This window comes from Pelobates fuscus, chromosome 7 (assembly GCF_036172605.1).
Source record: "Pelobates fuscus isolate aPelFus1 chromosome 7, aPelFus1.pri, whole genome shotgun sequence".
Taxonomy (NCBI): Eukaryota; Metazoa; Chordata; class Amphibia; order Anura; family Pelobatidae; genus Pelobates; species Pelobates fuscus.
In genome coordinates, this window is record NC_086323.1 from 128,293,189 (window position 1) to 128,307,422 (window position 14,234).

A 14,234-nucleotide genomic window follows, 5' to 3' on the forward strand; every position below is an offset into this window, starting at 1 on the left:
TCCAGTAGCAGGTTGCATTGCGTAAATCAGTAGAGTACGTTGTTGCTCCCTGAATGTACTCATGGTACTAGCTTGACCTCTCTATAAGCATAGTACACATTATGCTATCCTCTTTAGAAACTGATAATGATGAGTAACTTTATGCATTTCTGCAAAATCATCTAGTTTGCGTTCTGAACTTAGTTTGGTCATGTTCTTTCTTAAATCAGCAGAAAGTTCGGTTCTTCTGATACTTCTGATTCTGTTTACTCTGCTATGGTAGATGTACTGTCCTTACTATTGCACTTACTCGTTTCTTAACCTGTTTTCATTTCAAACGTTACATTGCATCCACGTATTACTTTGTTAATATCCCTGGCACCCTCATTTTCACTTACATCGATGTATTTGCTATTCGTTCTATTCTCCCCTTTAGGTGGGGAAGTTCTTCAGTGAAGTGGACCCTAATCTCATGGCTGCTCTGTATAATAACTCATTCTTCACACGTAAAGAATCGTATGATTATCAGTCTCTCTGTGCACCGAAAACTGAGAGCAACAAGGGAGCTGCACCCCGTGGTATCTTTGTGGTGAGTATTTACTCTATAGAGATTTAAAAACTACTGAAGATCAATTTCATACAGTTTCATACAGTAACGGAGAGTACGTCAGAAGCACAGAATAGAAGCTGGCTTTTATAGCAATCACAGACAAGCTATAGGTGTTTCTGGCAAACTGGACACTATTGTGTAAGGAATAATGGCCATGACTTGTATAAGGAAAAGACATGAGCACATGGCTCAGGGAATGACCTTACAGGGACCGGTGATGGGGAAAACATCTGCCTCAAAGAGTTGCTCTGAATGGCCATCCTGCCAGGCCCTGCACTTAGAAATGTTGCTGAGGGGCTATAGTCCCTCTCTAGTTTTAGATCAGCATATAAGTCCACAGGATACCTGGAGACAAGACTGTAATAGAAACTAGCGAGAATGACATCCCCAGGCACTTAACATTAGCTATAGAAAATATAAATCTGTTTAAGATTTGGGATGGATCTGGAAATTGATTAAAATGGTTCGCCAAGTTTCAGACATGGGTTTTAGACATAGGGACATGCAGGGTAGAGTTTTAGGTTGGCCACCAATGATCAGGATAAAATCAACAGTTGTTGTGTAACATGACCGTTTTTAGTGAATATGATGCTTGTTAGAAGAGAGGCTGCACCTATGAATGTGACAGAGTATTAATGGCTAACATTGGCCATGCAGATGTCAGCCTCAGGTGGCTATGCATCATGGGTAACATAGTCTTTTAATATTTTGCAGTTTTGTGATAAATAATATTTTATTTCTTCCTCAGCCCACCATAGCAGATATCCTGAACCTCGCCTGGTTATCTTCAGCAGCTGCCTGGTGAGCTCACGAAATGTGTGTATGTGAATGTGCATGTTTGTGTAGATCAACAAAGCATATACGAGAGAGTGTTCGTTTTTCTTATATATATATATATAAATATATGAACCTTTCCTATCTGGTACATGCTTCAATCATTATGGACTACATTTCCCATAGTGCTCATGTGCCTAAAGACTTTTGGTTAGTTGCACGCAAGCTGGCATTCCGCTGTTTTAGTGAAATAAACCTCATTGTTTCCACATCACGGCTGTTGGCTCTCTCTTCTGAAATGGATTAGATTTTCTAAGGGCTTCCTTCATTCTCAGCCGTTTTGTTATATAATGGAATCCCAGCTTGCTAAAATAATAAACACAGACACTTCTCTTCTCCCAGGTCACTACTTCAGCATCTCCTGTTTAGTCTAACATACAGCAGCTGGATGCAGGCAGGTAAGTGACACCTCGGAACATGAGCCTAGGGTGATTCATGATATTGAAAGAGGGTTCTCTTTTCTGAAAATTGGTAGGAGTAGGATTTCTCATTTTAGTGAAAGTATTATAGGAGATATGTATCAGTGGCTGTTATCTGCAATTATTATATTGAAATATCAGGAGGGATTAGAGACATTAAAATTAGAGACCTAAATACCATTTTTACCATATGACATAATGCAACATGGACCCAGAAAAAAACCCAAAGTATTTCCATTTCCATGATGGTGTCTTTAGAGGTCGCCAATTTCTCTACTTGAGTGTTACATTCCACAAAACAATCCCAAACCATGTTACTTGACAAAATTCCCATTACCATCATAAATGTTGCTCACCTGGAATATAGCAGGAAATTAGCACTACCAACATAAGACTGTTGGATTGATCCATCCTCCCATGCCTAAACATATATATATATATACCGTATATGTATTAAAATAAAAAGTGTTTAAACCAATGAATAGCCAGCAATGGGTTTCTTACTTTACCTCACCCTATGTATGGGGGAACCAACAAAATAAGGGCTTCTTCAGGATATCTAAGAAAAAGGGGAGATCTGCATAATTTGGGCCTGTTCTCCCTACTATTTGGGTTTAAAGGGACACTGTAGGCACTGTAACTATTTTATCTCATTGAATTGGTTATAGTGCTGGGAGTAACCTTGTTCCTCCATTCAGTGTTAAACCAATTTAATGCAGATTTACACTGAATAAGGCTCTCAGGCTTCCCATAGCCCCACCCCAACTGAAGGTGTGGCTAAGGCAGAGATTATACACTTCCTTGTTGCCGTACTCATTCATACCTGCAATGGCACTGCAGCAGGCTGAAAGTGGTCAGCTGACACTCTCCGCGAATTACAGCCGACCGTTTCTGTTCAGATAATGCTTCCTTATTAGCTCAAGCAGCACAGAAGGGATGGGTTGATGGGGACTTTGTTTAGCATTGAATCATAAAAAAAATTGTTTAATGCTGAATGGAAGGAAACACCAGAGGGCTCCAAACACTATAACCACTTCAATGAGATGAAGCAGTTATGGTACCTACAGTGTCCCTTAATAGGCACTACCATAAGGGGGCACTAGGTAATGATATCCTAGTTATCTCAAAAAGGAGAAAATGATTTTGACAGAAGATTGGAGATCTAATGGCCAAAAATACTATAATTACTCAACTAAACGCAGACACACATATATCAAAGTCTGTGGTTATGGGAAGAAACTTGGGTATTGTGTCACCCTCAAAACAGTGTACAAGGTTGGCAAGTGTTACCAATGCTCTACAATCAATACTGGATGAAATAAATTGTATTGCTGAAAGAGAGGATATTGTATTGTACATGATAAAAGAGAGGATATTGTATTGTACATGATAAAAGAGATCACAGCCTTTGGATAGATTTTAGTAGATGCAGACCTAAGACTACCATAATTCAGCCATATGGGTCTCTGGAGCAAAGACTCTTATCAGGAAAGTGTATCATGGACCTGTCTCACCCTCTCTAACCTCTCCAGTTCAGCTCTAATTTTTGCATCACTCCATATTAAATTAATTGTGGTGTTTCTTAGAACAAACACTCCAAATATATCTATACTTGATGGTTCCATATACCCAAGTATGAAGGCGTCATATATGTCACATAATGAATGCTCTTTAGATACCTCAGCAAGAAGACTTTTTTTGGCAATTATAATATTATTGTGGAGAAATCATACAATACAAAGAGGAAAAAAGTATGAACTAGAAGTTATAACAGTAAAGGAACATGAGATTGTGGGGCAGCATGTGGATGGATCAAAATTATTAAAATTAAAATGAAGGGGGGCGTGGCTGACTGAGCAGCAAGCAAGAAGTGCTTAGACGGAGCTCCGCCGAAGAAACCGAATAATAGAAAACAAAACCCCTTAAAAAGCTCCAAAAGCAGCAAGCAACGACCCCCCACCCAGCTGATATGATGGGGCTAAAAATAATAAAAAATCGTTCACGCAAACATCCCGCAATATGCCCGACATAAGGCTCTCCTTCGAGAGACCTACTCCACGAGTCGCTCCCAAGATGGCGCCTGCGGAGCTGAGTGACAGCGAGGCCTCGGAGGCATCACAAGAGACGGAACAAACCACCGGCACTAACTCTGCAAGCTGCACTAACCGTGAGCTGAGCTCCGACGATGACTCCTCACCGGTGACCAAGAGGGACATAAGGGACCTCCTCTTGGAAATGAGGCAGGTCTGGAAGGCTGATTTAAAAGCAACACAGGCGGAACTAGGGACCCTGCGCACACGAGTTGCGGACGGGGAAACTAGAGAGAGAGCCAGAGACCAAGAGTTGCAGACCGCACAGAAAGAGATCCAAGCGCTCACCCACCAAGTCCAGACACTCACCAGAAGTGTGACAGTGCTAGAAACAAGGCACAGACGGAAGAACATCAGACTTCGAGGAGTGCCAGAACAGATCTCAGGCGAGGAACTCCTGCCCTACCTACACCGCCTGCTGCACCACATGGGAGCTAAAAGAGACACTAACCCGGAGCTGGTGACTGCAGCGTTCCGGATCAGAAAAGCCGCAACCGCCCCAGAGGAAGCCCCTAGAGACATTATAGCTGTCACTAAGGACACTGCAGCCAGGTCCATTATAATGTCACGCTCTAGAGAGCTCAAAAGTGTCAGATTTCAGGGATCGACTGTAGCTATATATGGGGATCTCCCGTTCGCAGTGCTGGCGGCCAAACGGCAACTAGCACCTGTGGCACAACAACTAAGAGAGGCGGGCATTAAATATAGATGGGGAGCAGAGGGTTACTTAAACACCCAAAAGGACGGGGAAACAATCACATTAACCCCCCACGGAGACCAAGTGGCATTCCTCCATAGCCTGCAAAGGTCCAGTAATAACCCAGCGCCGGCCCAAAAGGCCAAGACCAGCACAAAACGCTAACACTCTCCACCCGACGAGGGGGGTACACCACACGACCGGTACACGACCTGCCCGGCATCCACACAGGTTCCAGGCAGGCATTATATGCGATGCAGGACACAAACCTCGCTCGATGGGGGAGGGTAAGATCGTAAAGGGCCAATAGCCACATGATTGAAATAATTACCCTAAGCTTAAGAGCAACGCAGACAAGATACCATGTATATAGCTGATGTTAAAACCCCGCTTTCACCATGTAACAGACCCAGTAAGGAGGCGTGACCCCTAACCGACAGCGACTCATACATATATCAACCTTTGACACTGGTCCCCACAAAGACCCTTACTGACATAAACCCCCACAGATGTACTACATAGATGTAATACTATATGAATAGACTGAATTAAGCAATTGTTAAATCGTTGTCTATGACACCATATTCCTCTTATACTGTGATTCAAGTGTGTTTTGTGTGAGAAAACTCAATAAAATGCAAATTTAAAATAAAATATTTTAAATGACAAAAAAAAAAAAAAATTAAAATGAAGTATCTTGAATGTCCCATTTCATAACTTTAGTCTGTACACTCCTCTGCTCATTTCCAAGTACTAGATGCTGGAAATGCTGCACAGTAAGGACAGTTGTTGGATTCTAAATATGTCAAGATGTTCAAATTTGAACATCAGAAATAGTCCTAGTCTCGGACAGTCAGAACTGGAATAACTCCTAACATGTTTTACATTTTAAAACTACTTACGAAAAGAGGGTAAGAGAAGGGAGAATGAGGATGAAAATAAGATGGCAAGAGAGAGGGTGGAACAGGAAAGTATGAAGGTCCTCCCTCCAAGTACAGATCTATAAAGAAGTCCTAAATAGTGTACAACTGGGATGAGGTACCTTGAAACATGAATGTTTATAAATACTTCTGCATCAAGTCTCCATAGATACCTCAGCATGAATGATCCGTAGGTAACCCATCATGAAGGTTCTGTAGATAACCCATCATGAAGGTTCTGTAGATAACCCATCAGGAAGGTTCTGTAGATAACCCATCAGGAATGTTCTGAATATAACCCATCATGAATGATCTGTAGATAACCCATCAGGAATGCTCTGTAGGTAACCCTTCATGAATGATCTGTAGATAACCCTCCATGAATGATCTGTAGATAACCCTCCATGAATGATCTGTAGATAACCCTCCATGAATGATCTGTAGATAACCCATCATGAAGGTTCTGTAGATAACCCATCAGAAATGCTCTGTAGATGTATCAGTATGAGAGCTCCATAACTTCCTGTGACTGGTGTTTAGACTTTCACTTTTCAAACATTAACATATTTCCACCCACTCTTTTGCTTTTTGTTACAGATGATGTTGCAGGTGAAAACATGGAGCCCAGAGAAGCAAGTTGCATCATGAAACAGACACAGTATTACTTCAATGGGATCAATGCCACATACTCGGCTGGCATTGATTGCGGCCCTTGTTCTCGGTATGTAGGGATAGGGGTGCATGTGTCTACATGATACCTGTACGGTGCAAAGGTCCTGATATTTACCTAGTTAATCATTCTTCATTTCTCCTATTCACAGATATTTTCATGCTCAGAGACTCTCCAACACCAACCTTCTCTTTGTGGTGGCTGAAAAAATGCTCTGCAGTCAGTGTGATTCCATTAAAATGGATCAAGCTGAGACACGCTGTATCCTCTAACCAGTCATCGTTCCACCAGGGTGGGAAATGGGTTTCCTTTTTTAGGAAGCTGGGCTATAAGTACTGCTAGCTTAGTGATTTGCAAAATGGTCACCTAAACAGTTTACAGTGTGACGTTAAAGCAAAGTTTAGTAAAAGTTTCCGATCTTGGTACCCCAGCTGCTGTTGGTGGACTTTAAGAGTGTGGCAAAAATTTAAGGAATTGTAGTCACTCAAGAGATGTAGGTCCAAGGTAGAAGATTTGTAAGTAAATACAATATTTATATATGGTATTACCCATCCTAGACCTGCGGAAACTAACAGGGAGAGCTGTGCTTCTTGTTGAACTACATCTTTAGTTGATTCTGTGGTAATTGGAAATATGAATTAAGAAACTGAGAGCCTTTAGATAGCCATCAAGGTATGGGCATGTGTTGCTTAGGGGGTTACTTAGGGTCAGAAGGCACCTGCACTCAAGATGCCATGCATTTTAATCATTCTCAGCCCCCCAACACAGGAATGCCATAACCATTGCTATAATATTGTATCATCATAAAAGGTGCTACCATGGGCCTTATCTCTTATGAATGCAATGTCACTTTGGAATCCCTGAAAAGTGTCTTAAACTGTGAAAGGAACAACTTAAAGGGAAACTCCAGTGCCAGAAAAACGATCAGTTTTTCTGGCACTGGAGGGTACCTCTCCCTCCCACCCCCCAATCCCCGGTTACTGAAGGGGTGAAAACCCCTTCAGTGACTTACCTGAGGCAGCGGCGATGTCCCTCGCCGCTGTCTCCGCCTCCGCGACGCTCCTCCTTGTGATTACGTCGGCCGGTGGGCGAGACTAATCTCGCCCACCGGCCGAGGAGACCTAATGCGCATGCGCGGAAATGCCGCGCATGCGCATTACGTCTCCCCATAGGAAAGCATTGAAAAATCATTTCAATGCTTTCCTATGGGGTTTTGAGCGACGCTGGAGGTCCTCACACAGCGTGAGGACGTCCAGCGACGCTCTAGCACAGGAAACCTGTACTAGAAACTAGGAAGTGACCTCTAGTGGCTGTCTAGTAGACAGCCACTAGAGGTGGAGTTAACCCTGCAATGTAATTATTGCAGTTTATGAAAAACTGCAATAACTACACTTGCAGGGTTAAGAGTAGTGGGAGTTGGCACCCAGACCACTCCAATGAGCAGAAGTGGTCTGGGTGCCTGGAGTGTCCCTTTAATGTCTCCTTTAAGTGTGAGTTGTTATGGCAAATTCGTACTACAATGTGGGCTGTGACCTTTTTAAAGCATCTATAATTTTTTTGCATTTGTGTGTGGTGTTTCAATTATTGATGGTTATGTCCATTCGACTGATGGTTGGGCTGGTATTTATCTGATTGGAGACTGACTTAGTTGATTGTTGATTCTCAGGTTCATTTATCTCATCCTTAATCCATACGCAGCTGAGGGGCCCGAGCAGTGTGAGCTGGTTCAAAGGCCACGTTATCGGAAAGGACCTCACGTCTGTTTTGATTACAACACTATGGTAACTGTATTTCCTCATATATAGAACTCATTTCTAAGACACTCTCGGGTTTATTCACCGAAGTGTGCATTTGCTGGGAATTCAAAAGGAATTTCCTTAATTTTATTTTTTTTACCAAATTACCCAAACAGAAAATATATAACCGAAAAGGACAATTTTTCCAATTTGGCTACTTTGGCTGAAAATGTTGAATTCATTTTGAATTCTCTTTGAATTCCTGGTATTTTTTACTAATCAGCAGGCTCAATATCCCACAAGACACACAGGGATTTATTTAAGAAGAACACTTCTGAGTCAGCATTCTACTTGTGATGCAATCATCATGGAAGTCAGTGAAATGTTCCTGTTGATTGCTACAGTTTAATAGGTCTTTCCCAGAATTGCAATTTGTTTTAAACTTCTGTAGATAGTTTCTTAGATGGCAATTTTACAAGTGCCTTAAAATGGATAGCATTAAAACGACAAAGGAGCTGATCCTATTAATTGCATTGATTGTGGAAATGAGGTTATCAGCATTGACATGAAGCTACTAGCCAAGGTTTCAGACAGTATTCCTTCCAATGCTGCATTGTTTCTGTGTTCCTCTAAGAGCTCTGTGTGTGGTCCCCATTAGTGACTGCTAGTAGGCAACAGGCAGGCTCTTCAGTTTGTTGGAAGGTCTACATGCCTGAAGATGAACTATTTCCAGTACCATTTCACCATTCTATAGTGGTTTTAATAGGAGTTTTTATAGTATTTGTATTAAAGCCCCTCTATTACAAATCTAGCACAGACATGAGTAATGCAGCTTCACTTCACTTTTTGTGTATATAATCTAACGGTGCCATGTCCCTTCTACTAGGAGGACACATCAGACTGTGGCAGAGGCTCTCTATTCCGGCCGTCGTGGCTTTTGCTGGCACTGCTTCAAGTATTGCTCCTATGTGTTGTCCCCAGCTTTTCGTCCGCCTCCAGTCGGGGCCTCTAGACCTGCCCTTACTTCCCTCCCTCCTTCCTGAGGCCACTTCTTGTTTCCTGATGCGGTTACCATGACAACAAGGCAAGCGCCACTCCTGCGCTTTGGGCTGAGTTACCACAACAACCACCACTTATTTTGGATGATTTAAAATTTTCACCAAGGATACCTTTCAATGTCATAGGGAAGCATGGCAGTCAGGAAAATAACATCCTGGACAGTGGCAGTATTTACCATGACAACGAGATGAACTTCCTGTTTATTGACCGTGGTAACCATGGCAATGTTAAGTACTTCCTGTTTATCGTCCATCAGTTTTCTTGGCCTGAAACTGCATGTTTCGGTCACGTCTGATCTCTATGGCGGGGTCATGAACTCACTGTGACCCTTTGCTCTCTTACCTAAAGTGTGTAAAGGGCCCTTTGATTTTTCTTTCTGCTCCTACATTGCATCGCAGGAGCATAGGTTACACAATGATGCCATCATATGCATACATCCTCCATCTTGTCAAGACTCATCATATCATGGTCATATTGCTTACCCCAGGAGTTGGGTTTACTTTCATCTTGGAATGTGCTCTGGGCCAAAGTCACCAGGGAGGTGATGAAGAGACACTGTGTAGAAAAAAACATGTCTATATGCAGAATTAGCAAAGTTTGCCATGTGTCAATTGTACGTGCAGAGCTCGATTTTCCATGCAAAGTGTCAGTTCCCCATGTCATATGTCCGTTCAGAGCCTCACAGCTGGATGTTGTAAATGTCCAACCATCACTTCTACACGTCTCTGTGTAAATGGTGTTTTTGATCATGCTGCAAAGCTACTGCCACAGCCAGGGACGTATGCTACATGCGTAGGTGATGAGCTCATTACAGCAGCTGAACCCCAGAGGATGTTCACACACCTCCGTGTCGTACAGTACTGTACCAAAGAAACCGGTCTATGACTTCTGCCGTCAGATTTGTACAGGCATCAGTGGGGACTCTTTGAGGTGTAGTGTACTGCAGTATACAGTTACACAGAGTGTATGACTGTGAAAGGAAAAGCAGCATAAATTACTACTGGTGCATTGCCTGACTCCTCCAAAGCGGCAACAGAATCCACAGGCTAGCCAGTTCAAACAGCAGAACAACCAAGCGCAAATCACTCTGCAAGCAAGTCAGTGCAGTGCTCTGCGTTTGCAGACACTGTGATGCTGTAAAAAAAGGGATGAACCCAAGAACTTGTTAGAACGCAACTCCCACCACTTTCATCCAGTATCACAGGCAATGAGTTGTAGTCCAGCACCAGCTGGTGGGGCATATCCGTATGCATATCCTTGCTTTACAGCCTTTATCATTTATCATGTGTGTGTGAAATATACATTCTGTACATCTTTAAAATGTCATTGTTAAATTTGAGAAAGTCCCAAAACTTATTAAGGGAGATCCTGACTTCAGAAGCACACACAAGGCAACTGCAAACACAACACAATAGTTATATATCAGGGTCCCCTTGGTTGACCCCACAAGTAGCACAATATAACTGAAGGCAGCTTACGTAGAACTCAGATACTACTGATCAGTGAAGAATTGTTGGGAGGTTTTTTTTGGAACTCGAAGAATGTATCATTGATTTGAAGCTTGGTATAATGTTACCGTATATATCTGTGAAAAGTAGCCTGCCCTATACAGAGAGCAATCATCTCTGAAGGGGATTTGGCCTTTAGAAGCACACACTTGGTACAAACAATATTCATCTGGCCCCCATGGGTGATGCAACATTTAGCACAAAATACATGAGAACAGCTTTTTGTGGGCTCAGATAATGCTCAATAAGGGACTGAAGAAAAATGTTTCACTGCTATGCACAATCTGAGTTCAGCACACATAGTCCATGATTACTTAATTCAATCTTATTGAAAGAAAATAAATACTGTGCTTGTCAAGAAACCTTCCCTATACCTTCCTTAAAGTACAGCAACTTCCCTAAATACGCGGGCACTGTACAGTCCCCTCGATTACAGCACCTTCCCTAAATACACCAGGCAGTGTACCCTTCCCTCAATTACAGCACCCTCCCTGAATACACCAGACATTGTACCCTCCCCTCAATTACAGCAACCTCCCTAAATACACCAGGCATTGTACCCTCCCTTAATTACAGCACCCTCCCTAAATACACCAGGCATTGTACCCTCCCCTCAATTACAGCACCCTCCCTAAATACACCAGGCATTGCACCCTCCCCTCAATTACAGCAACCTCCCTAAATACACCAGGCATTGTACCCTCCCCTCAATTACAGCACCCTCCCTGAATACACCAGACATTGTACCCTCCCCTCAATTACAGCACCCTCCCTAAATACACCAGGCATTGTACCCTCCCTTAATTACAGCACCCTCCCTAAATACACCAGACATTGTACCCTCCCCTCAATTACAACACCCTCCCTAAATACACCAGGCATTGTACCCTCCCTTAATTACAGCACCCTCCCTAAATACACCAGACATTGTACCCTCCCTTAATTACAACACCCTCTCCATATACACCAGATAATGTACCTTCCCACAATTACAACACCTTCCCAAAATAAACCAAGTCCTATACTTACTAATGATTGCATTATCCAACTCTGGGTAGTATTATTCTACTCTGTTCAGTATTATCATACTCTGGATACTATACCTGTCAATTTTCATTTCCCACTTTAGTGTATAAAGTCTACAGACTCTCTTCATACTGCTGTTCGTGTCATATCTCTTTATTGGCTCTAGCTTCTCCTATTGACTGACGAAGCCCTTTACACCTTTCGTCAAAAGTACTCTCAGTTGTGCTAAAAAATTTTGATTGGTTTGAGCAAAACACCCCTATTTCCTTCTTCTCAAAAAACACTCCTTTCATTGAGAGTGAGTCAAGACTCTAGTCTTCCTTCTCCCCAATTACCCCACGTTCCAGTTATATCATATCTGTTTTTGCCTGCACCCACCCCAGCAAGCATCCAGTTACCACTGACATACAAATATTGCCGAGCATATGGGTTCTGTGTCCAGGAGCACCTACTTCTCTGCCACCTTTAGACACAACCCATGGCTTACCTTATGGACACCTTATGAGAACAAGTTCTGATTGCTTAGATATGTGAGACAGCTTAATTGGAAGTGGTTTGGAGAGCTTGGAAATAGTGAGTAAAATCTTCATCAGTGTGAGACCAAGAGTTTGTGATCATTTCACAATAAGGATACAGCTCCTCAACCGGTATAACGCATACTACAATCACCTGTAACCCAGACCTGTTCCTGTTCCCTGGACAAACAATTGATTGATCAAACAGATGATTTAGTTTTCTATCCCTAAACTACTCTATCCTCTATTGCCCCCACCATCCAGTAAATCACCTCCCCAGCCATTTGCCTATCTCCCTTCCAGTCTTCATACAGGTTTTTCTATATGCAGGCATGTAATATGCAGATAGATATTGCTTTGCCCCATTACAGTCTTCATTCTTTTTCCATGCATCCTCCATCATTATGGCCCACAGAACGTGGCCAAAAATACATATCAGTGTTAGTAAAGGCATGGAGTGGTACTTCCTCACTCTTTACTCCAACATGTATAGATGATGGAGAGGTTGTTACAACATATCCTATGATCTACTTCTACATGCCTTTCCTTGTTTGACTTCGGTAGTTATATCCCGACTCCTTGCTATTAGTTCTAGCTTAATTCCATTCCATCTTAATTCTAGCTGAGGGCATAAATTATTTTTTTTATGTGGATTGAGGTGTTCGTTTGATATACATCACTATGGATAGGGGATGTTCTTTTTCAATATTAATCTGAGCTTATTTTTCTGGGAGACTATCTGTGCCAAAAATTCTAAATTAGAACCATCTCAACCAGTAGAAGCTCAGAAGAAAAAGCCCATCTTCTGCCCATAGTTCATGTTTTTGGAAGCCCTCTCATAAAGGTTTCTGGTTACAGTGTGATTCACAAATAGACAATAAAGGCAGAATATGTACTTAAGATAGGACAGAGAGTAGTGTACAGGCAATAACCAAGTCATAATATGGCATATTAAAGCAAATGTTAAAATTTCAAATGAATGGCTCAAAAAAGAGCGAAGAAGGCCATTATACTCCCATCATCAGCCAGATGCTTTAACCAATGTCAGTGCACATAGATCAGTAGTGTTTGCAAAGTTCTTAACTCTTTCATGTGTGCATACATTACTGGAATTAGATTTGAGGAGAGATTGATTGTGGGGTAATAGGGAAGGAAGGACATATGGTCATGCAACCATGTTGCTCACATAAACCCTTTGCACGAAGATGATCGAGCTAGTGGCTCCAAAATCGTAGTCCTATTTGCCAAATATACTGTGTGGAGCTGTTTGTGGTTTTTTTGCACTTTGTATTTTTTATTTTATTTTATTTCTGCATTTATGAGAACTGTGTGATGAAATTTATTCAGATGTATTGCATAAACTATTTTAAGAGAGAAATGTTTATTTTATTTATGTGATTATCATTCTTCATATATCACAAACCATTAATTTAATAAACTGACCTTACATCTTTTCTAGTTTTTCTTAATTAACTTGTCTCTCCATCTCCTCTTGTTCTTTATATCAGCTGCATATATCTTAATTTTGCTCAGTATAATCCCTTTGTAAAGCTCTCTGTTTGCATTGCTCTTTATAAAGAAATACTTGACTATTCTTTTGCACACTATATCCATTCATTTGAACTCTGCTTGTTACTACATACACGTTCTATAAAATCACCTTATACCAAAAAGAGTCACATTTGAAAAATGATGCATACACCCATTACCTACCTACTTTTTATGTTCTTCTTCCAACATCATTATTTCTGTTTTCTTCCCACCTTTCCCATTGCTGATCCTGTAACCTGACTACTGTCCATTTTCCTCTTCCACACTCATCATGTTGGATCTGTTTCTTCCCCCTAACCTAATTAGTGCTTGATCCTGTCTGGCCTATGTCAGACACTCTCTTTGCTCACTGAAGCCATTTCCTGGAGGTATTGTCCATCTTGTTTACTCCATATTGCATTGTCTCATCAAAGTCAAGCAACAAAGCCTCCCCTTTTAAGCAGGACACTGATAGAACACTCACAGTATGGGTCGACGTGACAACCTATGACTCTTTCATACATGTCCTACGAGAAAGGAGATGTCAACTCTTTTTATGTGCAACTGCACTCTGCCATGAGATGCCACAGGCTGACCTCTCCTCTGTTTGGGCTTGGGGAAGCAGGGAGGGCCAGGTTTGG

General features: G+C 41.9%; 1 protein-coding gene across 4 annotated transcripts in view; it reads left to right on the top strand.

Annotated features, from left to right (window-relative positions):
- The window catches only part of CACNA2D2 (calcium voltage-gated channel auxiliary subunit alpha2delta 2), a 310,100-nt gene extending 296,583 nt beyond the window's left edge, over window positions 1-13,517 (top strand). For all 4 annotated transcript variants that reach the window (XM_063426623.1, XM_063426624.1, XM_063426625.1 and 1 more), the window contains 7 exons: window positions 416-568; window positions 1,338-1,390; window positions 1,766-1,821; window positions 6,147-6,270; window positions 6,371-6,480; window positions 7,918-8,000; window positions 8,842-13,517. In XM_063426623.1, the coding sequence (XP_063282693.1) occupies window positions 416-568; window positions 1,338-1,390; window positions 1,766-1,821; window positions 6,147-6,270; window positions 6,371-6,480; window positions 7,918-8,000; window positions 8,842-8,967 (705 nt within the window). In that variant the 3' untranslated portion in view covers window positions 8,968-13,517. The remainder of the gene's footprint in view (window positions 1-415; window positions 569-1,337; window positions 1,391-1,765; window positions 1,822-6,146; window positions 6,271-6,370; window positions 6,481-7,917; window positions 8,001-8,841) is intronic.
- The last annotated feature ends 717 nt before the right edge of the window (window positions 13,518-14,234 follow it).